This window comes from Propithecus coquereli, unplaced genomic scaffold, assembly GCF_000956105.1.
Source record: "Propithecus coquereli isolate 6110/MARCELLA unplaced genomic scaffold, Pcoq_1.0 Scaffold111, whole genome shotgun sequence".
Classification (NCBI taxonomy): Eukaryota; Metazoa; Chordata; class Mammalia; order Primates; family Indriidae; genus Propithecus; species Propithecus coquereli.
In genome coordinates, this window is record NW_012135081.1 from 6,375,951 (window position 1) to 6,401,761 (window position 25,811).

General features: G+C 51.9%; 3 protein-coding genes across 4 annotated transcripts; 2 read left to right on the plus strand and 1 right to left on the minus strand.

The window, feature by feature from the left end:
• The first annotated feature begins 6,126 nt into the window (after positions 1-6,126).
• BLOC1S1 (biogenesis of lysosomal organelles complex-1, subunit 1) lies at positions 6,127-10,037 on the plus strand. Its single transcript, XM_012652815.1, has 4 exons — positions 6,127-6,290; positions 7,304-7,376; positions 9,436-9,568; positions 9,835-10,037. Exons 1-4 carry the CDS (start codon positions 6,230-6,232, stop codon positions 9,943-9,945), a joined length of 378 nt encoding a protein of 125 aa, XP_012508269.1. The 5' UTR covers positions 6,127-6,229; the 3' UTR covers positions 9,946-10,037.
• A 631-nt stretch (positions 10,038-10,668) lies between these two features.
• RDH5 (retinol dehydrogenase 5 (11-cis/9-cis)) lies at positions 10,669-14,832 on the plus strand. 2 transcript variants are annotated; one of them, XM_012652826.1, is made up of 5 exons: positions 10,669-10,821; positions 11,385-11,726; positions 11,908-12,166; positions 13,970-14,133; positions 14,413-14,832. In XM_012652826.1, exons 2-5 carry the CDS (start codon positions 11,417-11,419, stop codon positions 14,634-14,636), a joined length of 957 nt encoding a protein of 318 aa, XP_012508280.1. In that variant the 5' UTR covers positions 10,669-10,821; positions 11,385-11,416; the 3' UTR covers positions 14,637-14,832. The 2 variants fall into 2 exon arrangements, with proteins under 2 accessions (XP_012508280.1, XP_012508286.1); XM_012652832.1 differs by having other exon boundaries at positions 10,747-10,821; positions 11,380-11,726; positions 14,413-14,811.
• A 754-nt stretch (positions 14,833-15,586) lies between these two features.
• CD63 (CD63 molecule) lies at positions 15,587-19,184 on the minus strand. Its single transcript, XM_012652840.1, has 8 exons — positions 19,118-19,184; positions 18,454-18,530; positions 16,918-17,106; positions 16,684-16,758; positions 16,495-16,590; positions 16,245-16,382; positions 15,936-16,019; positions 15,587-15,765 (listed from the first exon to the last, which is right to left on the minus strand). Exons 2-8 carry the CDS (start codon positions 18,517-18,519, stop codon positions 15,700-15,702), a joined length of 714 nt encoding a protein of 237 aa, XP_012508294.1. The 5' UTR covers positions 18,520-18,530; positions 19,118-19,184; the 3' UTR covers positions 15,587-15,699.
• Between the last annotated feature and the right edge of the window lie 6,627 nt (positions 19,185-25,811).

Below are 25,811 nucleotides of genomic sequence, written 5' to 3' on the forward strand. Positions count from 1 at the left end.
AAGAGAGAAAAACTCGCGAGGTGTGGGGAGGGGAACAAACGGAGACATGGAAAAAGAAAAGGAATGGAGAGGGAGAAAGAAGGGCAAAAGTTTGATCAACAAGGGATGGAAAACCAGAAAAAAGACTGAGGGTGATACAGGAAGAGCAAATTAAGAGGGGGGAGGGGAATGGAGGCGTGAAAGGAGGGCAAAGATGAAAAAGACTGGACCCGGGAGACAGAGGGATGTAAAGGGTGTCTCCAGCGGCCAGATCCTTCCCAGAACTGTACATTTCCCACCCTACACAAGGCGAGGCGAGGGGAGAGGGCAGAGTCCTGGACTGGCCCAAGCAGGATCTGGGTGGGACTGAGAAGGGATCTCCAGAGGGACCTGATGGCCTGTCCCTTTTCCTCTGCCTTTCTGCGGGGCTGGGACAGAAGGGGAGGGCATTTTCCAACTTTCTGCTATGTATAACTCCAATCCAGAAGTGGGGCCAGGAGGAGAGATGGGAAATAGTCTGGCACTACTGGAACCTCGCTTGCTCCCACTTCCGCTTCCTACTTTTTCTTCTTACTGATGTTGGTCCATATCCATCTGTCCATTTTTCCCTTCTCTCTCTCACAATCTGGTTTTGTTTCATCCCAAATTCTATTTTTGTCCCCTTTTTGTCTCTGTCACACTTGGAATCTTTCTCAGACTATTTCTCAATGTCTATAATATTGTCTCTGTCCCCAAACATACCATATTCCTAAGATTCTCTTTTCTCCTTCCCTTTCCTAAAAGCTCCAGTATGTGTCCTACCTAATTCATCTTCCCATATTCCCTTTGTCTCTCTTAGTTCTTCATTCAGGATTATACTTCTTTGGGGAGAAAAAAAACAAAACAGGTAGGCTTTCACTCTGCTGGTCCTGGGACAATCCTTGCCCTGGGAAAGTTAACATACATTTGAAGGTTTGGCTCTGCATTTATGCAATGCTTAATGCTGTGGATATCCCCTCTGGAGCACTAACGCACGTCTAAACAGGTGCTATGGAGGAAATACCTGTGTTGCCAGCAGGGCTGACATCAAGATTGTTCTTTCATTATGCCCTAGATATGCCCTCTCCATCCGTTTTATAACTCAGAGCCCCAGACAGAATAGAGGAGCTGATATGAGAATGCAGAATAGCAAAATCAGTATAGAATCAGAAATCCTGACTCCCAGCCCAGGCCTTCAACCTGGGTCAAAATGCCTTAGAGCCACAGCTGTCTTCCTTTCTGCACCTGCAGCTTCTGCCTGCCTCCCTCTCCACTCTGCCAGCTTCTGTGATCAGAGACTGAAATCAGATGCCAAGAATCTGCTTCTGACCTCCTCTGCCCAAATATTTGAGAAGTCACCTCACCCACCACAGGAGGAAGGAGTAGGAAAGAAGAGAGAGAGAGGCCACCCAAAATTAGCCTGGCTATAAATAGTGGGGCAAAGGAGGGCAGGGAACACACAAGAGCTCTAGACCAGCCTAGTAAATTTAGACATGTAGATCTTCCCAAAAGTAGAACTGAGACCAGAATGTCGGAGTGGAGAATAATATTGTAGGTGAGGAGGGAAATTTAGAAACTAGAGGGATCCAGAGAATGGAGGAAACTCAACATTAAAATAAATTACTGCCAGAGAATTTCTTGTATTTAAGTCATAGCTTAGGAATTAGTTAAATTAAAAACCAGTGCATAGAGACCTCTTGGCTGCTCAAGACCTCTTGGGCATGGCTCCCGGTAAAAAAAATATATAAATTAAAAATATAAAAAAGAAAAAAGAAATATAAAAAAAATTTTAAAAAACCAGTGCATAAAACAACTCAAAGTACAGTTAGAAAAAGAAAAAAAGAAAACATATTTTAAAAATTTAAAACCAATGCTGATACTTTATCATTGCACTCATGTAACATTCTCAAAATGACAAAATTATAGAGATGAAGAATAGATTAGTGGTTACCAGGGGACAAGGATAAAGGGGGATGGGCGCAAATATAAAGAAATAGCACAAGGGAGTTCCTTTACAGTGATGTGTATCATAGCTTGATTATTGTAGTGGTTATCCAAACCTATATCTAAGATAAGATTGCATAGGACTACACACACAAATAAATGCATGTTTAAAAAAAATGGTGAAATGAATAAGGCCTGTAGGCTAGTTAACAGTACTGTACCAATGTCAGCTTCCTGGTTTTGATGTGGTACCGTTATACAAGATGTCATCACTGGAGAAAACTGAGTGAAGGATCCACAGGACTTTGTGTGCTATTTTTGCAACCTCCTCTAAGACTATATTTATTTCAAAGCAATTTCCAAAATTTTAAAAATTGAGAAATGCCTAAAGCCAGCAAAGACTTTAGTCCTTGTGACTGGAAACTGAGGCTTTCTCCAGCCCCTTCCCCCTTTAACACCTTCTGCCCCTCCATCTGGGATCCCTATTTTTCAGTTCCCCCAGATCACAGTTTTTCCAGCTGTTGTCTCCAGCTTACATGCAAACACTTCCAGAACACACACTCCAGGGTTAACTTCTTCCTCCATATCATCTGGCAACAGAGGCTTGGAGCATGTGTCCCCAGGGTCCAGCTTTCCCTCCCTAACATACACAACATGAGGACTTTCTCACCCCACCCACCTCTCCAGCACTGGAATCCTGCCTTCCTCTGAATTCTGGCTATAGCCAAAGCTTGAACTGTGGGAGTGGCTGGGAGGGAAAGAACATAAATGTAATTGAGGGAAGTCAGTGGGGAAATGGCTTGACCACTCTGGTCTCTGAGGATCTTTGCATCTTGGGGAGAAGGACTGGGAGGTCACTTCCCACAGGGAGCCATTTAGACTGTTTTGAGGGCCCCTTTTCTTTGAGCACTGGCTTTGGGCCAACATTTGGAGCTTGGCCACACCAACAGCCCCCTCTCTTGAAACCCAGCCAGGTTTCCAAGTATGTGAAGCTTTGTCCACTCACTCCGTGTCCTCCCTCAGTCCTCACTCAACCCCTAACAACTCAGCAGCTTCCAGTGTGGCCAAGCCAGTCAGATTGGAGCTTGCTAATTAAAGATAACTCTGAAAGAGACCTCTGAAGAACAGGGAATGAGTGGAGAAAGGAGCGTGGAGTTGCCTTCATTCATTCTAAGGGAAAATAATCCGGTTTGGAAATTGCAGGGAGAGGTGGGCAGAAAGAGATTTCAAATTTTGGCTGGGCGAGGTGGCTCACGCCTATAATCCTAGCACTCTGGGAGGCCAAGGCGGGAGGATCGCTTGAGCTCAGGACCAGTGTGAGCAAAAGCAAAACCCCATCTCTACAAAAAATAGAAAAATTAGCTCGGCATGATGGCACACGTCTGTAGTCCCAGGTACTGGGGAGGCTAAGGCAGGAGGATCGCTCGAGCCTGGGAGTTTGAGGTTGCAATGAGCTCTGATGACACCACTGCATTCTAGCCAGGATGACAAAGCAAGACTCTGTCTCAAAAAAAAAAAATTTCAAATTTCTGGAGTCATTCTGTGTGCAACTTGTGTCCATCTCTACCAAAGGCAAGTTGAGCTGAGCTTCAATTGTGACAGAAACTGAAGTTACACAATAAGGGCCAGAGAAAGAACAGATGAAGGGTAACCCTGGAGGAATCAGCTGGGGTGCCCAGATAGATACCCCATGTCCTCTGCCCAGCTCTAGGGCAAAGGAACAGCCCGTGTGTGGGAGAGGAGGGTGGGGCTGATGTCTGCAGAATCCTGGCAGTCTCTACACTGATTATGAAAATGTCAGGTGGTTGTGCCAAGGAGGGTGAGGGTAACACGTGGGCCTGACACTGTCCCTGAGCAGGCCTAATGTTAACATTCACAGACTCACCCCTGAAACCCTCAATGCCACCCCCCAATTAGCCTCACTCTCTGTTTCACTTGCCCCATGTCACCATTCTCCGGCACCCCTTCCAACCCATGCCCTTTTCTCCCTGCCCCCACAGCTCTGGGGGTGAAGCACCAGGCATCTTCCAATCTGCTCTATTTTGCTTGCTCACTGCAGTTGGAAGCTGGAGCCAGAGAGAGGAGAGGACTGAGCCAGCCTGCCCTGTGATGCTCTCACCCTTCCCGCATCTATTGATCAGCCTTTCTCTGGAGCAGAGCCTCTTCCCAAACACTCTTCCCCTGCCAGGATTTCCTACAGCTCATGCCCAATAAGCCAGAGGGGTATAGTGACAAGAGACAAGGAGCCCTCCAGAAAAGTACTCCTGGGCCTCCCCTCCTGGGGTCTCTCCCATGGTTTATGCAGTATACAGTGGTAACATTCAGGCTCTGGAGTCAGATAGCCTGGATTTGTATCCTAGCTCTACCACTTACGAGCTCTATTACTTCACTGCCCTGTACCTCAGATTCTTCATCTGCAAATTGGGGACGACAATAATACTTCACAGGGTTGCTCTAGGGATTAAATGAATTAATACATGTTTAACTTACGGTTAAGTACTCAGGAAATGTTTTTTTAAAAAAGCTGTAGTAAACTTATAAGCACAGAAACATACATACACAGTATACAACATTTTTATTTTTCTGAGACAGGGCCTTGCCCTGTCATCCAGGCTGGAGTGCAGAGGCATCATCATACCTCACTGCAGCCTCAAACTCCTGGGCTCAAGCTATCCTCCCCTGTCAGCCTCCTGAGAAGGCACATGCCACCATTTTTTTTTTTTTTTAGAGACAGGGTCTTGCTATGTTGCCCAGGCTAGTATAGAATTCCTGGCCTACCAAAGCACTGGGATTACAGGCATGAAACACTGTGCCAAGCCAGAATCCAACATTTTTGTTAAAATTTTTATTTTGGTCCTAGTAAACTCAGGGGATTAACAAAAAAAAAAAGAATTTTCCTTTTGGCACTTCATGTTTTGCTTTATGCTGCCACTTAACCATTTCATGTGCTTCTTCTCACTAATCCTTTTACAGTGGTACATCTCCCAGGATTTAGGATGTTATTCTGCAAATAGCTGAATGAATCAATTGATCAGTAATTCTCAACTCTTATTCAGAAAATTCAAGAAGAATGTTTTATTTTAACTCAATCAGCCTCCATCCTCCCCCTACAAGGTAGATATAATGAAGTTAATTTCAACTATGCCGCTGAACCACAAATGTAAAAATGCCAACGTTGGAAATGTTATAGTTTTAGATGTGGTTCAGTCCAGTGATTCTCAACCCTGGATACACATTAGAATCACCTGAACAGCTTTTTAAAAATACTGATGTTTGGGCTCCGCCCCTCAGAGAGTCTTAGTCTGGGTCCAAGGCATTTTTAAAAGCTCCCCCATGTGATTCTAATGTTTACCCAGGTGTGCCTACCACTGATATAATAAAATCCCCTTATTTTACTGAACAGAAAATTAGAAACCAGAGTAGGTGAGCAACTTGCCCAAAGTCACCCAGCATGTTAGTGTTAAGTGCACCAAGAGAGACTGTAGCAGTAGCAAGAATATGTTGAGGATGTTTATAATTTTTCGCGTTGGAGTTAATCCTGGAAACATTTCTCTTCAGTTCAGAGGCGTTACATAATTTACACTCTACTTTGGCAGCCGAACTTACGCTTCTGCTAAGACTGAAATGGGTTTGCATTCCCTGACCACAAAAGGACAGAGGTGGAATTGTACATTCACCACACAGAGCCGTCCAAATTAGCCAAGCTCCCTAGGAGGCCGCTTGAAACGCCTAAAATGCTTCCCTACAATGATCACCCAGAGCTTAGGGATCTCGCTGGGGTGATGAGAAGAAAGTGGGTTGGAAAACAAAAGTATTCTCTCCTAGAGGGAATGAGCTGGGAATCAACTGAGAACCGGCCAGCACTGCCAGGAGGTAAGACGAGGGAAGGAAAAGAATTTCAATGAGTCCAGGGAGCCACTGCTCTCCCAACAACCAAATGGTGTGGACGGCCTGGCAACGTCAACTCTCCCGGGAGCCTGAGATCCAAAGGAGATGTTAAAAACTGGCTCTACAATATGGGTATTAAAAAAAGGCTTCTTCGAACACTCACTAAAAAGTGAGCTCCCAGTAAAGAGCTCACCTGCCCCTCCCCCAACCCTCTACCTCCCTTGCCCACCAAGATCTTTGCTACCTACCACCCTAATTCTCAAAAAGAGGGCGGGTCCCAGCCTCACGTGATGCGGTGGTCACGTGACCCAGGCCCCGCGGGAGCCAAGGTGCGCGTTCCAGCTTCCGGAGCCAGAGGGGGCCTGGCGTGCCCAGCCCCAATCCCCAACCCGTCGCGACCATGCTGTCCCGCCTGCTAAAAGAACACCAGGCCAAGCAGAATGAACGCAAGGAGCTGCAGGGTGAGCCGAGTATCCCATCTGCTGTTTTCTCTCCTGCTGCGGCCTAGCTTCAGCCCGGAGCCTGGACCTCGAGTAACTGCCCAGATCCAGGGAAGGGCGTCGGCTAGCGGGTAACGGGAATGGGGGAGAGGGAATTAGGGAGCAGCTTTTTTGTAAATTCAGTTCCGTTGTCGACGGGCGCTGGTGCCTTTGGCAACACTCCCGTCCCCTTCGGCAACGCCCCAATCCCCAACTCGGCGGCTTTCCAGCCCCGCCTCCCGCTCACGGAGCGCCATGCCTATTGGTCCAGGGAGCCTCTCATCCTGGAAGTAGGAAGGGCCGCCTCTGAGGAAGGAGGGTGCTGGGGACCGCCCAGAGAGGGGATTCTTGGAGGCCTGAAAACACCAGAATTCAGGTGAGGTTCTTATTCCTGCATAGGGCTGGGAATCCCGCAGTTACAGATCCTTCGGCTGAGGTAGTGGACAAAGAGTGCCTGGGAGTCAGGAGTCCTGGGTACTGCCACTGACTCCTAGGCGTCCCTGAGTGAGTCGCTTCCCCTCTCAGGGTATCAGTTTCCTCATTTCTAAAATGAAAGGGGTTGCTTTATGTTTTTCAAGGTCCTTTTCAGCTCTGCCATTGTGAGGTTAGTTGAGATGATTCTGGCAGAATAGTAGAAATGGGTGGGGAAAAAAAAATCTCAGCAGATTGCAGTGGCTCATGCCTGTAATTCTAGTATTTTGGGAGGCCAAGGCGGGAGGATCACTTGAAGCCACGAGTTCCAGACCAGCCTGAGCAACATAGCAAGACCCTGTCTCTACAAAAAATACAGAAACTTAGCCAGGGGTGGTGGCATGTACCTGTAGTCACAGCTGCTCAGGAGGCTGAGGCAGGAGAATGGCTTGAGCCCAGGAGATTGAGATTCCAGTCAACTATGATGACACCACTGCATTCTAGCTGGAGCAACAGAACAAGACCCTGTCTTAAAAAAAAAAAAAACAAATCTCCACTCCAATCCCTTTTCCCCCTCCCCCCAGAGAAGAGGAGGCGAGAGGCTATCGCTGCAGCAACCTGCCTGACAGAAGCTTTGGTGGATCACCTCAATGTGGGGTATGAACCTCTTCCCTCAACCCACCCAAGTTTAGGCACTGGCAAGGTCTGGCCCTCAGACTGCTCTTGAAGAGGTGGGATGTTCCACTCCTTCCCCTATTCTACCCCTGCCCCTCCCACCTTTATGGAGAGAGGCTTGAGTCAGCTCTGACCCCTACTATTGGGCAAGGGAGAAGCAGCTGCAGTGGTTGAAGAAAGCCAGATTTCCCTCTCCCCACATTAATTTCCCTGGTGCTTACAACTTGATGCCATCTGCCCAGCTCCCTTTGCCCTTCCAAGTCCAGCTGTCACTTCAGCGGGAGAGAAACCACCCTCCTTCATCACAGCTTACCACTCTTTCCCCCACTTCCCACCCTCTGGCAAGTCTGGGAAGCAGCTGGCAGGAAAGAGATGGCACAGCTGGTGGGGGTGAGGGTAGAACCTATGCCAGGAACTGTGGCAGAGCCAGGATGTCTCTTCGCTTTCTTTTGGGTCTCCAGGGACCACCCCCTACCCCATCCCTAAATGAGAATGCCAGTAACAGCCAAAGACTTGGGAAGGAGCAAAGAACGTTTTCTCTTAACCCCGAGTGACCCAGAAGAGCACAGAGATGATGATTCGATAGTCCATCCAGTCGGTTGGAAGAAAGGAGGCAGTATAATACCTTCCACCCCAGGGCAAGTAGAACAGCTTGGTTGTGAACCCAGAGACTGAGTCATCCAAGTGAGCCATGCAGGGGCTGGGGTCATCTTTATTACTCATCTGGGGTGAGGGTGGGGGAGATTAGGGGAAAAGAAAGCTGTGGTTGGGGCCTTCCTTCCAGGTGGCTCTCTTCACTCAGTGTATAGACAGAATCAGGAGGTCAATAGGGAAAACAGATTTCAGGAACTCCCAGGGGAATCTGTTTCAGCTCCTACCCCACCCTCTACGGTGGCCCCACTGTTGAGAAGGGACAGGGTATGTCCCCTTTCCTCTCTCCCACATGGGTGCCTCCTGGGCTCTGCTGTGCCTGTCGTTTGTGAGATTGGCCCAGGCTTCTCCCTCTTCTCTTGCTTTGCTAGAGGCCACCCCCTTTCAGCTTAGAGGGCAGCTAAACCAAAGCCAGATTAGAAAGGGTTTTGTGTTGCTGCCCACAGCTCCTCTCATTCCCCGGAAAAGAAAACAAAGGCTCAGTCTATCTTAGCCCCTGTCAGGTGTCCTGCCCACTCTCTCAACCCCCCAACCCCTTTCCCCCTCCAGCCCCCACACATTCCAGTGGGTGGGGGGCACCGGATGTGGGATCTCCCAGCTGACTAGAGCTTTGGGGTGGAAAGTGAAATATTCATCAGGAGCCAATAAGGGAGAACAATTATTGCAAGGTGTGGGGGGTGGAGAGGCAAGAAACATCAGCAGAGGGTTGGGTACACCAACCCCAATATAGCAATGGTAACTACAGCCAGCTCCTTGATTGAGGAGAAAAGAAAAGCTATTGCCTAGGGCAGAAGGGAGAGGGTCTGTGCGTGTGTGTTCGTTCATCTGTGTGGGCGAAGGAGAAGGGTTGGGAGAGAGACTGAGAGCCAAAGAGAAACCCCTGGGATATCCCCTCTTGACCCAGGGTTTCTAGGGAGGGGGTTTGCCCTCCCATCCCACCCCAGACTCAGGGAGGGGCCCAATTTCCCTTCCCAATTGCTTGGACAGATCCCTGGCCTTCCAATCACTGCCAGATGTGTCCCTGCTGCTGGATTTTCCCGATTTTGCCATGCCCCCTTTTCCCACCCATCTTCTTCCTCAGGGCTATCCCCCCAGGTTAACCCTCCCTTCCCCCACCCAGCTGCAGGAACTCCTTTTGGGGTTGGAAATGGTATGTTTCTGGTCAGCTCCCAGCATGGCTCTCCTGGGAATCACCAGAGTGAGAGGAAGGAGCTGGGTTCATTTGCATGTGCTGATAGTCATTTGCATCACATCCAAAAATGGCCAAAATCATGCAGTTCTCCCCAGCCCTGGCTCCTGGCTCTCTTCCCACTACTGCAATGGAATGTTAGTCCTGGAGACCACCCCCACTAGTTGGGTGAGCTGATCTCCTTCCTCCTCCAACCTCCAGTGTGGCCCAGGCCTACATGAACCAGAGAAAGCTGGACCATGAGGTGAAGACCCTACAAGTCCAGGCTGCCCAATTTGCCAAGCAGACAGGCCAGTGGATCGGGATGGTGGAGAACTTCAATCAGGCACTCAAGGTGGGCCACGCTCCCTACATCACTGCCCCCTTCCTGGGCCCCCATTGGCAGCCTCCAGTTGGGTCAATTCTGGGACAGAGGAACTGGGGGATGGTCCTAGAAACCCCATGTATGGCCCCAGGGTCAGAGAAGCTAGAGAAAGAAAAGCAGTTGGTGGGTCCAGATAAAGCCCTTTCCAGGAGATAGATGAAAAGTACCCCTCAGCCTGGAAGCCACACTCCACCCACCCTGATTCCTAGGCTCCTACCTCCTCTCCCCCTTCCCAGGAGATCGGAGATGTGGAGAACTGGGCTCGGAGCATCGAGCTGGATATGCGCACCATTGCCACCGCACTGGAATATGTCTACAAAGGGCAGCTGCAGTCTGCCTCCTCCTAGTCCCTGTCCCCCCGACCCCATCCCTCCTACCTCACCCACAGGGGCAGGAGGGAGACTGACAGGCCATGAATAAAACAGGAGCCTTCGTTTCTATGTGGTGTGTTTCAAGGAGCTACTAGCTCCAGTGTGGGGAGTGGGAGTAGACGGTTCAAAGGTGGTTTCCCTGAAGGACAGGTACCTTTTGGGTAGAGAGTGGAACTTGCTTCCTCTTACTATCCCAACTCTCTTCTTGGCCTGGTGTAGGTGCCTGTTGGGTAAGCAGAGAGTGGGAGTTTCCCATACCTTCCCAGAGAAGGTCCCTGTAGCCCCTGCCCCAAGCTTCCTAATTCGGGACTTCAGTTTCCTGCAGAGGAGAAATAAGTCAGGGAGCAGGCCTGGCTCTCTGCCTCTCCACGTGCTCATGGCCTCTCCCAGGCTAACACTAAGCAGTGTCATGAGTCTGAGCCAGGTGGGAGATTAATTCTTGGGGGCACTTCAGGGCTGAGAAGGGAGAGGAATGACAGGTGAAAGGCTACCAACACAGAGGGGCAGCTGCCATCCTTGACAGCACTGTCCTCCTGGGAGACCATGACATAGGTGGTCAAGAACCCAGGCTGAGAAAGACAGCCAAGGAGGGGGCCGGGCAGGTCTGGCCTCTGCCAAGCCTGGGCTTCACCCAGGCAGGCTCCAGCCTCCCTGGCTCCTCCTCCTCTGCCCTCCGCCCACCCCATCACACATATACTTAATATTCCTGGCACCCACGTCCACCCAGTCTGGACTTTGGCCTTTCCTGTAGCTAGTGTGGGAGCCGGGGAAGACTGGGAGCACAATCTCTCAGGCAAAAGCAAAAGAAGAAGCTACAGGCATTATAGTACCTGCCAACTTTCCCCAGAGGAGGTAAGTGGGATACCGGGAGCTGAAGGTGCTACGGGAAGACTAGCTAGATATTACACGCATTGACAGACAAAGCTTTAAGCTTTTAACTTGCTCCCTCACACACCATCCCCTTTGATCCTCCACAACTCCGAGGTGGGCCTGGTGGGTATTAGCCCCACATAGCAGATGAGAAAACACGTTCAGAGATGCAGTGAGATGCTCAGCGTCACACAGCAAGCTTGGGAGGCACCAGGACTAAAATACAAGGCTCTTGGCCCTGTATGTGGTTCTAAAAACCAGGCCCAGTTTACATTTAGAGGGTTCAGGTGTCCCTGGTTTTAGTAGGAGAGAAGGTGTGACGGCAAGCAAGAAGATGCCTCTGCTCGCATACAGGACCTGGCTTTTAGTTGTTAGCCTCAAATGTAGGGTCTGCCCACATTTTTGCTCTGCATAGAGGAGCCAGTTATCTGCCAAGCAGATAATTTCTGAATCTGCTCAGACCAGACACTTCCAGCTAGGAAGGCTATTAGGGGCAAGGGTTTCAGGGCCAAAGTAAATGGAACAAGTTTTCCTGCCCGGCCTAGGCTGCCACCTGCAGGTCACGCGGGTTCCGGCCATGTGGCTGCCTCTGCTGCTGGGTGCCTTGCTCTGGGCAGTGCTGTGGTTGCTCAGGGACTGGCAGAGCCTGCCCGCCAGCGATGCCTTCGTCTTCATCACTGGCTGCGACTCAGGCTTCGGGCGCCTTCTGGCACTGCAGCTGGACCAGAGGGGCTTCCGAGTCCTGGCCAGCTGCCTGACCCCCTCAGGGGCAGAGGACCTACAGCGAGTGGCCTCCTCCCGCCTACACACCACCGTGCTGGATGTCACTGATCCCCAGAGTGTCCAACGGGCAGCCAAGTGGGTGGAGACACACGTCAGGGAAGCAGGTGAGTATGGTGGAGCCACAAGAACATGGTGTGAGGAGTTCCTGATCTCTATAGTGCCCCCTTCTTGCAGGGGCCGCAGGAAGCTAGAGGGACTAGTTGGGGAGGAGCAGTGTTCAGATGCTCCCAGGAAGAATGGGTGAGTGCCTCATCCACCCCTCGTGCCTTTCTCATCTCCCCACAGGGCTCTTTGGTCTGGTGAATAATGCTGGTGTGGCTGGTATCATCGGGCCCACACCATGGCTGACACAGGACGATTTCCATCGGGTGCTGAATGTGAACACGTTGGGTCCCATCGGGGTCACCCTTGCCCTGCTGCCTCTGCTGCAGCAGGCACGGGGACGGGTGATCAACATCACCAGTGTCTTGGGTCGCCTGGCAGCCAATGGTGGGGGCTACTGTATCTCCAAGTTTGGCCTGGAGGCCTTCTCTGACAGCCTGAGGTGAGGGGTGCAGGGCTCCGCGCTTCAAGCCCAAGGGCAGCCCACTCAACAAACAAATTATTGCCTGGCATGGGCTGGCAGAGATGATTAAGACACAGCATAGTGAAATATTTAAGAGACAGTTTAGGGCTAGCCCATGGGTTCAAATCCCAGCCTTCTCTCATGAGCTTTGTGACCTTAAGTAGATTACTACTCTTTGCCGGTTTTTGGTGTTTTGTTTTGTTTTTGGAGACAGAGTCTGACTCTCTTGCCCCAGGTAGAGTGCAGTGGCATCATCATAGCTCACTGCAACCTCAAACTCCTGGGTTCAAGTGATCCTCCTGCCTCAGCCTCCTGAGTAGCGGGGACTACAGGCGTGTGCTGCCACACCCAGCTAATTGTGTCCATTTTTGGTAGAGATGGAATCTTGCTCTTGCTCAGGCTGGTCTCAAACTCCTGATGTAAAGCAGTCCTCCTGCCTCAGCCTCCCAGAGTGCTAGGATTATAGGCATGAGCCACCGCACTATCCCCTTTACCCGTTTTTTAACTCACCTTTTAAATCAGGATGACAAAACCTGCCTCATGGATGTTGTGTTGTGAGTGAAATGAAGTACATGTAATGACCCAACAGTGCCTGGCACACATTAAATGCCCAAAAAAAATCTGCTATCATAATTATCAGTAGGGAAACAAACTACTATTAATAATAACTATTACAGTGAGCTAGTAGCTTTACATAACATTTCCTCATTTAATTCTCCCAACAACCTTATAAGGGTAGGTATTAATACACAACTATTTAATAATTAGGGGAAGGCCGGGCGTGGTGGCTCACGCCTGTAATCCTAGCACTCTGGGAGGCCGAGGCGGGCGGATCATTTGAGCTCAGGAGTTCGAGACCAGCCTGAGCAAGAGCGAGACCCCATCTCTACTAAAAATAGAAAGAAATTAATAGCCAGACAACTAAAAATATATATAGAAAAAAATTAGCCGGGCATGGTGGCGCATGCCTGTAGTCCCAGCTACTCGGGAGGCTGAGGCTGGTGTGAGTGAGGCTGATGGCACAGCACGCTAGCCCGGGCAACAGAGTGAGACTCTGTCTCAAAAAAAAAATAGGGGAAGCACTGGGTCTCTCCCCCAGGTCTGACTGCCTGGAGAGCCTGGGCATTGTGTTCTGCCCCTCTTCACCATCACTCAGCAAATAATTTAAATGTCTGCCTTTGTCCCTATTCCTCAGTCTTTAATTTTCCACTTGGCATCATCGAACACATACTTTATACTTGGATTTCTACATCTGTGCCAGGGCGATGGGATGTATCTCCACTTTCCCCATTAAGCTACCCTCCAGCAAATACCAGTCTATACCCTTCATATCCAGCACTCGGCTCAACCCTGTGTTTTGGGAGCTAGGGAACGGGGTTCCTCTAGATCAGGAATTGGCAAACTGCAGTTCTCAGGCCAGGTCCAGGCAGCCACCTAAAAGCTAATAATGGTTTTTACATTTTTAACTGGTTACACTGTAAATAGTTATGTAAGTACCTAACATTAATTTTGTTTCTTGGCCGGCAGTGCCTCTGGCCCTTTAAATTTTGCTGACCCCTGCTCTAGATCATAGAAAATATAAAGGAAAACAAACCTCAAAAATACCTCCCTCCCTCTGCCCCACTTGCCCCTTGTCCCAGAGCAGCAGGAATCTCCCTTACTATCAGGACTTCTGTCCCTGATCTGTGGTAACTTTCTCATCTTAGCTGCTCCACCCGTGTCCCTGAAAGTCCCCTCCCTATAGGGCAAGGACGAAGCAACTTCCCTCTGCCCCAACTCCAGGCGGGACATGGCTCACTTTGGGGTACGAGTCTGCATCGTGGAGCCTGGCTTCTTCCGAACCCCTGTGACCAACCTGCAGAGTTTGGAGAACACCTTGCAGGCCTGCTGGGCACGGCTACCTCCAGCCACACAGGCCCTCTATGGGGAGGCCTTCCTCACCAAGTGTGAGTAGCTGGACCCATATACAGGGGTACCTGGAGGGAAATGAGAGTACCAGAAAGGCCAATCCCACATCAGCCTGCTGGGAGAAGGTGGGTGTGAATGGGATGCCACAGGAGAGTGCCCTGGCCATGTGGAACCCGCCCACACCCCACAGTGGGGAGGGGACTGAGGATATCTCTCACCTCTCCTGGGCAACAAGCCCTAGGAGACCCAGAAGATAGGGCCTAAGGTGGGCTCGAGTGGGGAAGGGAAACTGATTGCAACCACCCTGGGGACTGCAGACCTGAAAGTGCAGCAGCGCATCATGAACCTGCTCTGCGACCCAGACCTCACCAAGGTGAGCACGTGTGTGGAACACGCCCTGACTGCTCGTCACCCCCGAACCCGCTACAGCCCAGGCTGGGATGCCAAGCTGCTCTGGTTGCCCGCCTCCTACCTACCAGCCAGCCTGGTGGATGCTGTGCTCACCTGGGTCCTTCCCAAGCCTGCCCAGGCAGTCTACTGAACCCAACCTTCCCGCAAGACATTGTTTTTCAAGGGCAGGGACTTTTATTTACTTATGTCCCCGCCCTGGTATTGCCCGGTGTCTGGCACAAAATATGCACTCAATAAAGGTGTATTGTTAAAGAAAGAAAAAAAACTGGGCTGAAATGAAAGTGCCCAGGGGCAGACTGAGCCCATTTAAGTACTAACTACCCTAAGCTGACTTACAGCCCAAGGTCTCTGGCCTGTTTAGTGCCTGCAAAACAGCTAGCACCCACTCGGGGGCGCAAGGGAGCTGTCTTGCATCTATGGCTGATCTTTGAAGCTGCACCTCCAGGAATGGCCACCAGAGGGCACTTTCGAACGTTTCCTTTATTTTCTACACGGAGTAAGATTGCAATTCAGTGTCTGTACTGGGGATCTTTATTTTTCTTGGTAGAGGAGGGAAAGTGAAGAGAGGTCAGGGCCAGGTGGGTGGTTTCCATGGAAGAAAAGGCAATACTTATCTAAATTCCTACTATCTAATAAGTCAAGAAGGAGGAACACTGGCCACTAAGATGTCAAGGCAACTTAGCACCACCCTGAAAGTAGCTGGATCCCCTTAAGGATGGGCCAGGGAGTTAGTTGTTGGACCCTTAAAGGTGTCCAGAAGGCCAAAGAGAAGATGTCCAAGGTAGGGCTGGGCTTTCCCAGGTAGGAACTTTGTGGGAAATCACTGACTTACACAGCAGATGGCTTCATGAATGTTCCAGTGCTGAGCCTGGCTGCACAGGACTAGAGGACAGGAAGGGCCACAGCCTCCTCTGGATCCCCACTTCTCCTGCCAGCCCAACCAACACCTTCAGCAAAATCCCATTCCCAAACACCCCCCTCCCCCCAAAGTAGGCCTGCCTTTCCCAGAGGTGCACAGAGCAGGGTCCCAGAGGACAGGAAACATGGATAAGGAGAGGGAAGGGAACAGGTATCACTCTTTAAGACAAACTGAGACCATCTCTCTTTTCGGTCTGAAAAAATCCATTTAATTGAAAAACCTGGAGGATACTACTACACTCCCCCAGATGAGGGGGCTGAAGAGACCAGACCCCCTACATCACCTCATAGCCACTTCGGATACTCTTCATGAGGCAGCAGGCAAAGACAATTCCCAAGACCTGGAAGGAGAGATGGGGATGGAGAGGAGTTGAAGGGCAAGCTACCCCAGATTCATGCAAGAGACCCCACAAACACCATCTCCAGGCCAGTACCTCCTGCTCAGCACCCTCCTCCCCACTCCCCAGATGCCCTGGACAGACTCCCAGCCCCTGCCCAGGCTATTTCTCACCTCTACAAAAGCAATGCCCAGGGCTGCTGCAGCTATCAGCAGCACGTTTTTCCTCAGCCAGCCCCCGATCTTCTCCACACAGCCCTAAAGAGTGGCAGGCACACAAAGCAAGAACACCATCAGAAACTTCCTGCCCACTTCCACTGGTCCATCTGTCTCTTCCCTGCCCTCTGTACCTTTCACCCCACCCCTGGCATTTCCAGATCCCGTCCCCATCCCTGACCCTGTCCACCTTCATCCCAGGTCTCTTGCCTCCTGAAACATTTCCCAGGTTTCCCAAGTCCCATACTATCTCAGTCTCCTCCCTACCTCCGTATAGATCTTCTCCTTGAGATTAATCCCACAGCCCACAGTGACATTGACACAGCAGGAATCGGGGACTCGGCTCTTGCCCATGGAAGGGATGTTCTCCCAGTCTGTGTAGTTAGCAGCGCCACAGCACTTAAACTAGGGAAGGGAAGAGATATGGGGGAGAAGGTTGTTAAGCGAACCTCTGCCTTCAATATGCAGATGAGAATTCTCTTCCCCCACTGCCCCTGCTCCCAGCAACCCCACTCACATCTTCCTGCATCCTGTCCAGGATTGAAGCCGTATTATTGTTTTTTGAGTAATTCTCCATCTGCTGCCGGAAGTCCTTATTAAACTCTGACATCACCTGAGAGTAGGGAGGTGCACTGTTGAGGTCAGAATTCAGACACCTGGGTCCCACACCAGGCTGAGGAAGGCCCTCCCCTTATTCCCTGCTTACCTTATTTCTAAACACGTAGCCAGCAATGGCTGCAGCCACCTCTACCAGCACAATAAGAGACAGGAAGATGGCAAACTACAAGAGCAAAGGACAGGAGTCAGGTTTGGAGTCTAGGGATGAGAAGGGCTTGCTCTAGCACAGCCAGTCCCTGGACCACTCACAAAGGTCTTCCTCACCCACCCTCATGAACCCCAACCACAGAAATGGCCTCCAGCAGTCCCACGCCCCACTCACCGTGACCATAAGACAGTAGTTCTCCTTGCAGGTCCCACAGCAGCCCACAAATGCCACCAGGAAGAGGAAGGCACCCACTGCAATGATGACCACAGGCAACAGGGAGCCAGGGGTAGTCCCCTGGGTGATGGTCTGACTGAGGACAAGCTGGGTCCCTACACCCACAGCAATCAGTCCCAGTGCACAGGCCTAAGAGGAGGGCAGGTGAGGGTTAGGCCATACCCACAACCCAGCAGTCCTTCACTGGGGAAGGCAGGGAGTGCACTCAGGACACAGACTTGACCCCAACCAGGAGACAGATCCTCACACCTCCAGGAAACTTCTGACTGTTGGGTAGGGGTATGACCCATCCTTGCCCCCCACCCCTCGGGTGAAGGCTGGTGAGGTGTTCAAGGCACTAAGGGAGAAGGGAAGGGGGAGTCGGGAGTCGGGAGTCAGGAGCCTAGCCTTCCTCCAAGCAGCTCCTCCACCAGGGGGATAACCAAATATGAAAAGAGAGTTGCTGGGCCAGGCGTGGTGGCTCACGCCTGTAATCCTAGCACTCTGGGAGGCCGAGGCGGGTGGATTGTTTGAGCTCAGGAGTTTGAGCAAAACCAGTCTGAGCAAGAGCAAGACCCCGTCTCTACTAAAAATAGAAAGAAATTAGTTGGACAACTAAAAATATATACAAAAAATTAGCCGGGCACGGTGGCGCATGCCTGTAGTCCCAGCTACTCAGGAGGCTGAGGCAGGAGGATCGCTTGAGCCCAGGAGTTTGAGGTTGCTGTGAGCTAGGCTGACGCCACGGCACTCACTCCAGCCAGGGCAACACACTGAGACTCTGTCTCAAAAAAAAAAAAAAGTTGCTGAAAAGCCCTGACCCCAGGGCACAAATCCCTGACCTAGAAAAGTGCTTTCCAAGGGCTCCCAGCTCAATGCTCTTCCAGCACTGCCCCCTCACTATCTTCTAGTGCCCATCTCATGTGCCTCAGCTGTGCCTAAGGTTCCTCCCAGCTAGGCCAGGGAGGAGGAAAAGCGGGCAAGAGTGGTGTGCCCCTCCCTGGATAAACAGTAGCCTCCCAAGCCAGGAGCCCAGGACAAGAGAAAACTGAGGTGGGCAGAGGCCTTCCTCGCCCCCAAGCAGCTGGGCAGAGAGGGAATGGAGGCATGAGGGGGTGGAGGAGGAAGCGAGGGGAGAGGGGAGCCCGGAGGAAAGCCCCGTGGCGATAGCATCAGGCACCGTTGGCTGGTTGCCCCACTGCCCCTGTATCACAAGTGGTTGGGTCACCAGACAGGAAGGGCCAAGAGGGGTGTGTACGGGAGGCGCTGCACACCCAGGATGGTCATTCTCGGTGGAAACAAGCCTCAGGGGTCCACGAAAGCTGGAGGAAGGGGAGGAAGGGGAGGAAGGGGTGGCCGTGCTGTCTCTCCTGGGGCTCTCCTTCCACATCTGGTCTCCAGCTGCCTTCATTCTTGGTCCCTCAGCCCTCACCACTCCGGAGCCAGGTCTCCCCGCACCCTGCCAGCGAGCCCCCATCGCACTCCCTCCCCACTCACGCAGAAGGCCAGCAGCAGAACGTAGAGCAAGAACTTGACACATTTCATTCCTCCTTCCACCGCCATGGCTGCCGGGCCTGGGGCAGGGGAGGGCGGGGGGATTAGAACGGGCCGAGGGGGGACCTCGGTTTCCGACTCCCGGCCGGCCCTCGAGGCCTTCCCTGCCCGGCCCCGACTCCCGGCCCCTCCCACCCGGAAACCCGCGGTCAGATCCACGTCTCCCAGCCCCCTCTCCTCCCCGGCTGGAGAGGGGTGGGGGCGACGGCCCCGAGGCCCGGACCCCGGCCCGCCGCCTCCGGATACCCGAGGGCTCCGACAGGGGCTCGGGCCTGACACCGACCCTCGGCCCACCAGCCCCCACCGTCAAACAGCCCCTCCCGCCCAACCAGCCCTGGAAAACGGTCCTTAGCCCAGCCCGATCCCCCACCCGCTTTCTCCTGGGCTCTGACCTCCCCCGCACCCCCGAAAAGTGCGGCCGGCACCCGCACCACACCCTGCCCGGGCTTCTGGAACTTTGAAGCGAAGTTGCTCTAGGGCCTCGAGAGCCGCTGGAGAGCACGGGGCGGGCCTTCCGCGGCCCGGGGCGAGCCCCCGGAGGAGGGGACTGCCAGTGGTCCGCTCCCCCCGCCCCCCGCGCCGAAGCCGCCGGGCCCCGCGCTCTCACCCGCGCTCCCCACGGCTGTGCGCTCCTCTCCCGCCGCGGCTCAGGGGCTCTCTAGCTGCGCCCCCTCTCCCGCCCCGCCTCCAGAGCGGCCCCGCCCCGGGCTCCAGCCACAGCCCCCTCCCCCGCCGCCTCCCTCATGTGACGCGGGAACAGCTGCGGCCTGAGTCACTGGGGCCAGCGACGGGAGGGCCGAGCCCCCCGCCCGGACAGAGCCACGTGGCCTCTACCCGGAAGACAGCGCCCACCCCCGCAAGGGGAGGCACCCAGGGCAAGACCTCGAGGCGCCTGGGGCCTTTCCGGCGCCCCCACCTCCATGCCAACTCCGGGTAGGAGAGCGGGACGAGCGCCGCCCGGTTCTCACTGATTCGGAGGAGCGGAGGGGCGGATGAGAGCCGAAGGAGAGACGGGCGGCCCAGAGTCACCCTCTAAGCGGCGGGCGGCAGAGCTGAAGCCAGGTGAAAGCTGGTCTGAGAGAGGCTTCTGGAGCCCCCCTCCCACCTCTGGTTCCAACTCTGCTCAAGCCCCCATGCCCGACGAGCTGTGGACAGCCTGGGATCGGGTGGGGCCAGAATTAACACTTCCAGAAAGTCCCTGGCCTCGCATCCTGGGAGCCTCCCAACATTCTAGAGTGGGGCTTCCTTGCCCGCTTCTGTTAACACGGCTTCTCCATTTTCCAGGGCGCCTGGTCTGAGAAAAGGGGAGGAAGTCCGTACTCGCACCCGGGGCTATACCACCTAGTCAACCATGGCATGTCAGAGTGGGTCCCTCCCTTTGGGGGAGGATTGACAAGGTCTGTGCTCCCATCGCTCCTGGATCAGCTCGTTATGGTGGAGACATGGGGAAGACACGAAGGCAGGCTTACATCCCCTGGGTTTCCCCAACTCATCCTAGCAGCCACCAGCTCTTCTCATCCCAGAAGGAAAAGCAGGTGAGGGCTGCAAGGGGGGGCCCTGAGGCTGCCTCCCTCCCTTGTGTGCCGCTGGCGGTCCTGGCAGGAGCTGGTATGAACAGGACAAAGGTTAGGACCAGTCGTCACCCCCTCATACCCCAGCCAGGGCCCCACTACTTATGTTCTCATGGTCTTGCCTCAAGAACCACTTCCTGAGTCTTGATGTGTGTGTGTGCACACAAAGAAGGAAAGAAATCCTAAAAGCAAAAGGAAGTAGATATGGACAGGGCTGAAAACCAGTTTCCAGTGGGACACACCAAGCCCATTCTGGACCTTGCTCCCCCTTATCATGGCAGCGGGCTGTGGAGGAGGAGCAAAGATGCTGAAGAAAGGAGTATTCACTGCTGCCACTAGATGCCAGGCATGTGCCATGCACATGGGCAGCGAGGAGCGGAAGACAGTGGCCTCTGCCAGCAGGCAGAAGGAAGTTCTGTCCACACTGTGAAGAAAGGCAGAGCCTCTGGTAGCAGCTGGATAAGTTCAGAGGGAAGGACAGTGGAAGGAAAATGGGTTTCACAGAGGTGGGTGGTGTTCTCCAAGGTGACCTTGGAGAATAAAGGAATAAAGGGGCAAGCTCTCAGTTTCAGCCACTGTAAAAAGGAGCTTTTTTTTTTAGAAACAGTCTCACTCTGTTGCCCAGGCTGGAGTGCAGTGCAGTGGCATGATCACAGCTCACTGCAACTTTGAACTCTTGGGCTCAAGTAATCCTGCCTCAGCCTCTTGAGTAACTGGGACTACAGGTGCATGCCACCACACCCAGCTAACTTTTTAAGAGATGGGGTCTGGCTATGTTGCCCAGGCTGGTCTCCAACTCCTGACCTCAAGTGATCCTCCTACCTGAGCCTCCCAAACTGCTGGGATTACTGAAAGGAGCATTTTTAGAAGTACATCACAGATTGGGGTTGGCTGACTCAAAAGGCTGAGGAAGAATGTAGTGAAGAGGGGTGGAAGTTGGTCTGAAGATCAAGATGGAGAGAAATGGGCTCCCATCCCAGTGCTTTGGGAGGTTGAGGCAGGAGGATGGCTTGAGCCCAGGAGTTCAAGATTACAGTGAGCTGTGATCAGGCCACTACACTCCAGGCTGAGCAAAAGAGTGAAACCCTGTCTCAAAAAAAAAAGAAGAAGAAGATTGAGAGACTTTAGGTGCATAACAATCAAGTGCAATGCTTGGTGCTTGATTGAATCTTTATCTGAACAAACTAGACATTTTGGGAACAACAAGGGAAATGTGAATATGGACTGATAATTAGATATGAGAAAATTATTTCGTTAGCTGTGATAATGATATGATTATGTAGGGAAATTTCGCTATATTTTAAACATGCATACTAAAATATGGAACGGTGAAATGGCATGTTTGTAATTTCCTTTGGAATACTTTGCAAAACAATCGATGACGCAAAAAGAAGGTGGTCTAGGTAACAGGACCATCGAGGACCTAGAAGGCTACGTTGGGTGTGTTCTAAAGGCAATGGGGAATGGTGGAAAGTTTTTGAGAAGGTGACACTATCTTGGGATCGGGCCTGAATTGAAATGAGAAGGAATGAATGCCAGGTGGCCTGGAAGATGGCTGAGACATCACTGCCATGGTCCAAGAGAAAGATGATGAGGGCCATCATCTGGGCACGCAGGGAAGGAGGAGGTGGCCACCCAGAGCATGAAGCACACAAGGGGCATCCAGGTGGAGACGTCCTACTGGAAACTGGGGATGTGAAACTCCGGAGAGAGGAACAGAGTAACATGCCCAGAGTCAAACCCAGTGAAAGGCAGTCAGGATTTGAACCCAAATCTCTGAGGGTTCCAAAGGATCATTTGAGCTCAGGAGTTCAAGACCAGCCTGAGCAAGAGCAAGACCTCGTCTCTACTAAAAATAGAAAGAAATTGGCCAAACAACTAAAAATAGAAAAAATTAGCACGGTGGCGCGTGCCTGTAGTCCCAGCTACCTGGGAGGCTGCGGCAGGAGGATCGCTTGAGCCCAGGAGTTTGAGGTTGTTGTGAGCTAGACTGACCCCACGGCACTCTAGCCTGGGCAACAGAGTGAGACTCTGTCTCAAAAAAAAAAAAAACAGGAGGAGGGAACATTGGCCAGAAGCGTCCAGTAGTGTAGAGAGGGCAACTTGAAGGAGAAGCAGGAGAAGGCCATTGATGGGGCAGCCTGGAGAGCAGTGTTAGGAGCACCTGCCAGGTGAGGAGTGAGGGGCCTGGGGCTTACACCTATAATCCTAGCATTCTGGGAGGCCAAGGCGGGAAGATTGCTTGAGCTCAGGAGTTCCGAGACCAGGCTAAGCAAGAGCGAGACCCCCTCTCTATTAAAAATAGAGAAAATTAGCCAGGTGTGGTCGTGAATGCCTGTAGTCCCAGCGATCCTCACATCTCCTTTGTCCCCTCCTCACGTCTCCAATTTCAGGTTCCCATTCCCAGAGCCAGCCAGACCTCTGGTCATGCTCACACTCTCACCACTGCTACACACACACACACACACACACACACACACACACCCCGCATCTGGCAACAACCTTTACCTTCACTGCGCCGCGCTCGCGCGCTCTCTCACTCTCTTTCTGTCTGTCTCCTTGCTTCTCCCTGGAGACTGGATTCCCTCTAAACCCTCCATCCGCCAGTTCCCCTCGCTTCCCACCAACTCCCCTCACCTGGCATCCCAGGTCAAGCTTTGTTACCTACTGGGTCCACTCATCTGCGAGCCTTTCGATGTCCCTGGAGAAGTGGATATTGCATTCAGACGTCTCCTTTTCCTTGAGCGGCAGCTGGAACAGTGGCGCCTCCTGCTGGCACAGATTAGTAATACAGCCAGCCGTGGCCACTGTCCAGAGCAGGGCCTGCAGGAAGGACCCACCTGGGCCTGGAGAGGGAGCAATGGGTAGGGAAGAGGTGGGGAGGCCTGAGGAGGCCAAGAATGAAGATAGGACAGGGCTTGCACCCAGTGGAGCTGGAGGGATGACCTGACCTGAGGGGGTGGGGGAGAGGGTTCTTCTGGGAGGCCAGAGACAAAGGAAGATATGACCCCAGATGATTCTTAGAGTCCCCCAGTTGTTTCCTGCCTCTACGACCAACACTGCCCTTCCCAAGATACAAATTCTTCGTCTTCCTTCTCCCAACTCCCAACTTCTCTTAGAGAGCCTTGGGGCTAAAGAGGTTAACAGGGCTGCCAAGGGATGTAGGCAAGATAATTATAGGGTCTAGTATGGTAGCGGAGAAGACGATAATTACATAGTGAGGTCCTCTCTGGAGGCTGCAGGGTTTGTGGGCAGAGGCTTGGGAGGGGTCCATTACCACCCCCAGCCCAGAATAGTCTCCCCACAGCCCCAAAGGCACATGCTAGGAGGGCAGGAGAGGGGCAAGTAAGCCTCTCTCCCCTCTGCTACATCTCAACCACCAGCCCTCCTCTCCTCAGAATGCCCCGCAGTGCCAAGGACTGAGTCCACTGCCTGACCTCCAAAAGGAATTTTAGGAGAAAAAAGGAAGAGGAGATAAGATTTGGGACCCTCCCTGGAGAGAGACGAAAGATAGCTACTCCCCACTAAGCCCAACTCTGATGGACCAGGCAGTGTGGGTGTGGCGGCGCCTGCATGCTGCAGGTCCAGGACAGCAGGAGTCCCTCCTCCTCTACAGTGAGTGGTTCCTCTGTTCTGGCAGCACCTCTGAGAGTGGCCCAAGCATCTCAGGGTCCAAGGAGCTGCCGCTCTTCCTGAGTATGTCACAGACCCTCTACCCAAGGCTGTGCAGACACCTCTCTCCATCCAGCAGGTCCTGAAACTTCACACCCTCCCCCAGGACACTGCCTCCTTCTCTGCCGGCAGCTCACACCCTTCAAACCTAAATGCCTCCCTTAGGCCGTGACCCACATTTGCTATGAACCAGTCAGGACCTTGAAGGAGGCGGGCCTGAAGGTTGCCTGGGTAACTCCGGGAGAGGGGCACCCTTGGCAGAAAGACAGTTGCCAGGGAGACCAGGACAGTGGGCGGGGCCGCAAACCTTGGTTAGCATGTACTGGGATAAGGAAAGATGTAAATGTCCAGATCTCTTCCAACTCCTTCTCTGTAAAGCCACCAACACCCCTTCCTCAGGACTGGGTCTGGGGCAACTGAAATTCTAAAGCTCCTAAAAGAAACCTCCTAGTGGTTAGTTTCCGCAACTCGGGGGAACCCAACAGGGCCAAGCCTGAGGGAACTTCCTCAAGGAAAGAAAGAGGCAAGATCTATGAGGGGTTGGAGAAAGGACAAGGCTTAATGTATTATGATATAGAACTTCTCGGACCAGACGTCTAAAGTGAAAATATGGAAAGCATGCCCCACCCCCCCAAAAAAACACCGCCACCAAAACAGTGGTTTTAGTTCCACTTCCAAGGAGCTGACATTCCACATTTTACCACAAGATGGCAGTCTTGTCCACTTAAGTACCGTCCTGGAAGCTGGGGAGGAAACCAGGAGGTGAAAATCTTTTCTGGTTCACAAATTGTTCCTGCCTCTAACTCCCTGGTATTTGGCAGGCACCAGTAACCCCTCATGGACACAAATACACAGTTTTCTCTGCCCACTCCCCAGCTCTGACCAAGTTCACTTGACAAGGCTCATTCATTCTTTATTCAAAGCCACAGCAGAATACTTTGATGAAAAAGTTCTTGTTCTCTTGTGTCTCACTGGGTGAGAGTTATAATTTGGGATAATAGTAAAAATGCATTTAGGACAGTATGTCAGGCATTTAGTCCTCATAACCTTATAAATTAGGTGCAGTATTGTTATCCCCATATTACAGATGAGGAATCTGAGGTATAAAGAAGTTTAATAGCTTATCCAAGTTCACATAACCAGAAAAGAGAAACAGGTGGAACTTGAACCCAGTCAGCCTAGTTCTAGTCTAGAAGCTATGTGATTAACCTCCATAGCTCACAGAATGGTGCAGATATATACAGGAGGTGTATCTACCCTAGACTTGGGAGTCAGGAAAGGACTCCTGGATGGCATGTCTATAATCTCATCTATACTGAGACCTGAGGAAAGAGTAAGTTTGGCCAAGAGATTGAGGGGCTGTGAGGGAATGAAGGTAGGAGGGGGATTTGTTCTAGGAAGAAGAAACAAACTACACAAAGATTCAGAAATGATCAAGAGAATGAGAGTGGAACACTACATCCAGGTTTCTAGCCTGGATGATTGAGTGTTATTCACTACAATGAAAAACTGGGGGATAGGGCATATTTTAGGGGGAGAGAAGGAGTTCTCTATTTAACCTATGATGTTTGAGGTACCTTGGAACATCCAGAAGAAGATATCAGGAGGCATGTGGCCTAGAGTTTTGGCCGGTACTGTTCACCTAATATCTTGTCTGTATGTTCCCTGAGGAAAGGAATTGAGTCTTATTTTGTTTTGCATCTCATTTATCTTTGCACCTGCCACTAGATACGTGTTTGGTGAGGAAGTGAAAGCTAGACGCCTTCTCTAAGGGAGCAGAATTAGGTGACACCAACTCTCACAGTTTGCAATTTTGCGGAGGAAATGACACCAGAGAAACATTTTGGAGAATAGGATATGCCAGAATATGTGGTAAAGGCAATCACTGCACTGGAAGATCAGAAAGGAAAGGAAAAGAATCATGAAGAAAGAGAAGCCCACGAAGGCCACTACTGATTGATTACTATGTAATCCTCACAACAAGTGAGTTGAGGGTAAGAATTGTGATCCCCGTATTTTAGATGAAGAAACTCCGCCAGGCACAGTGGCTCGCGTATG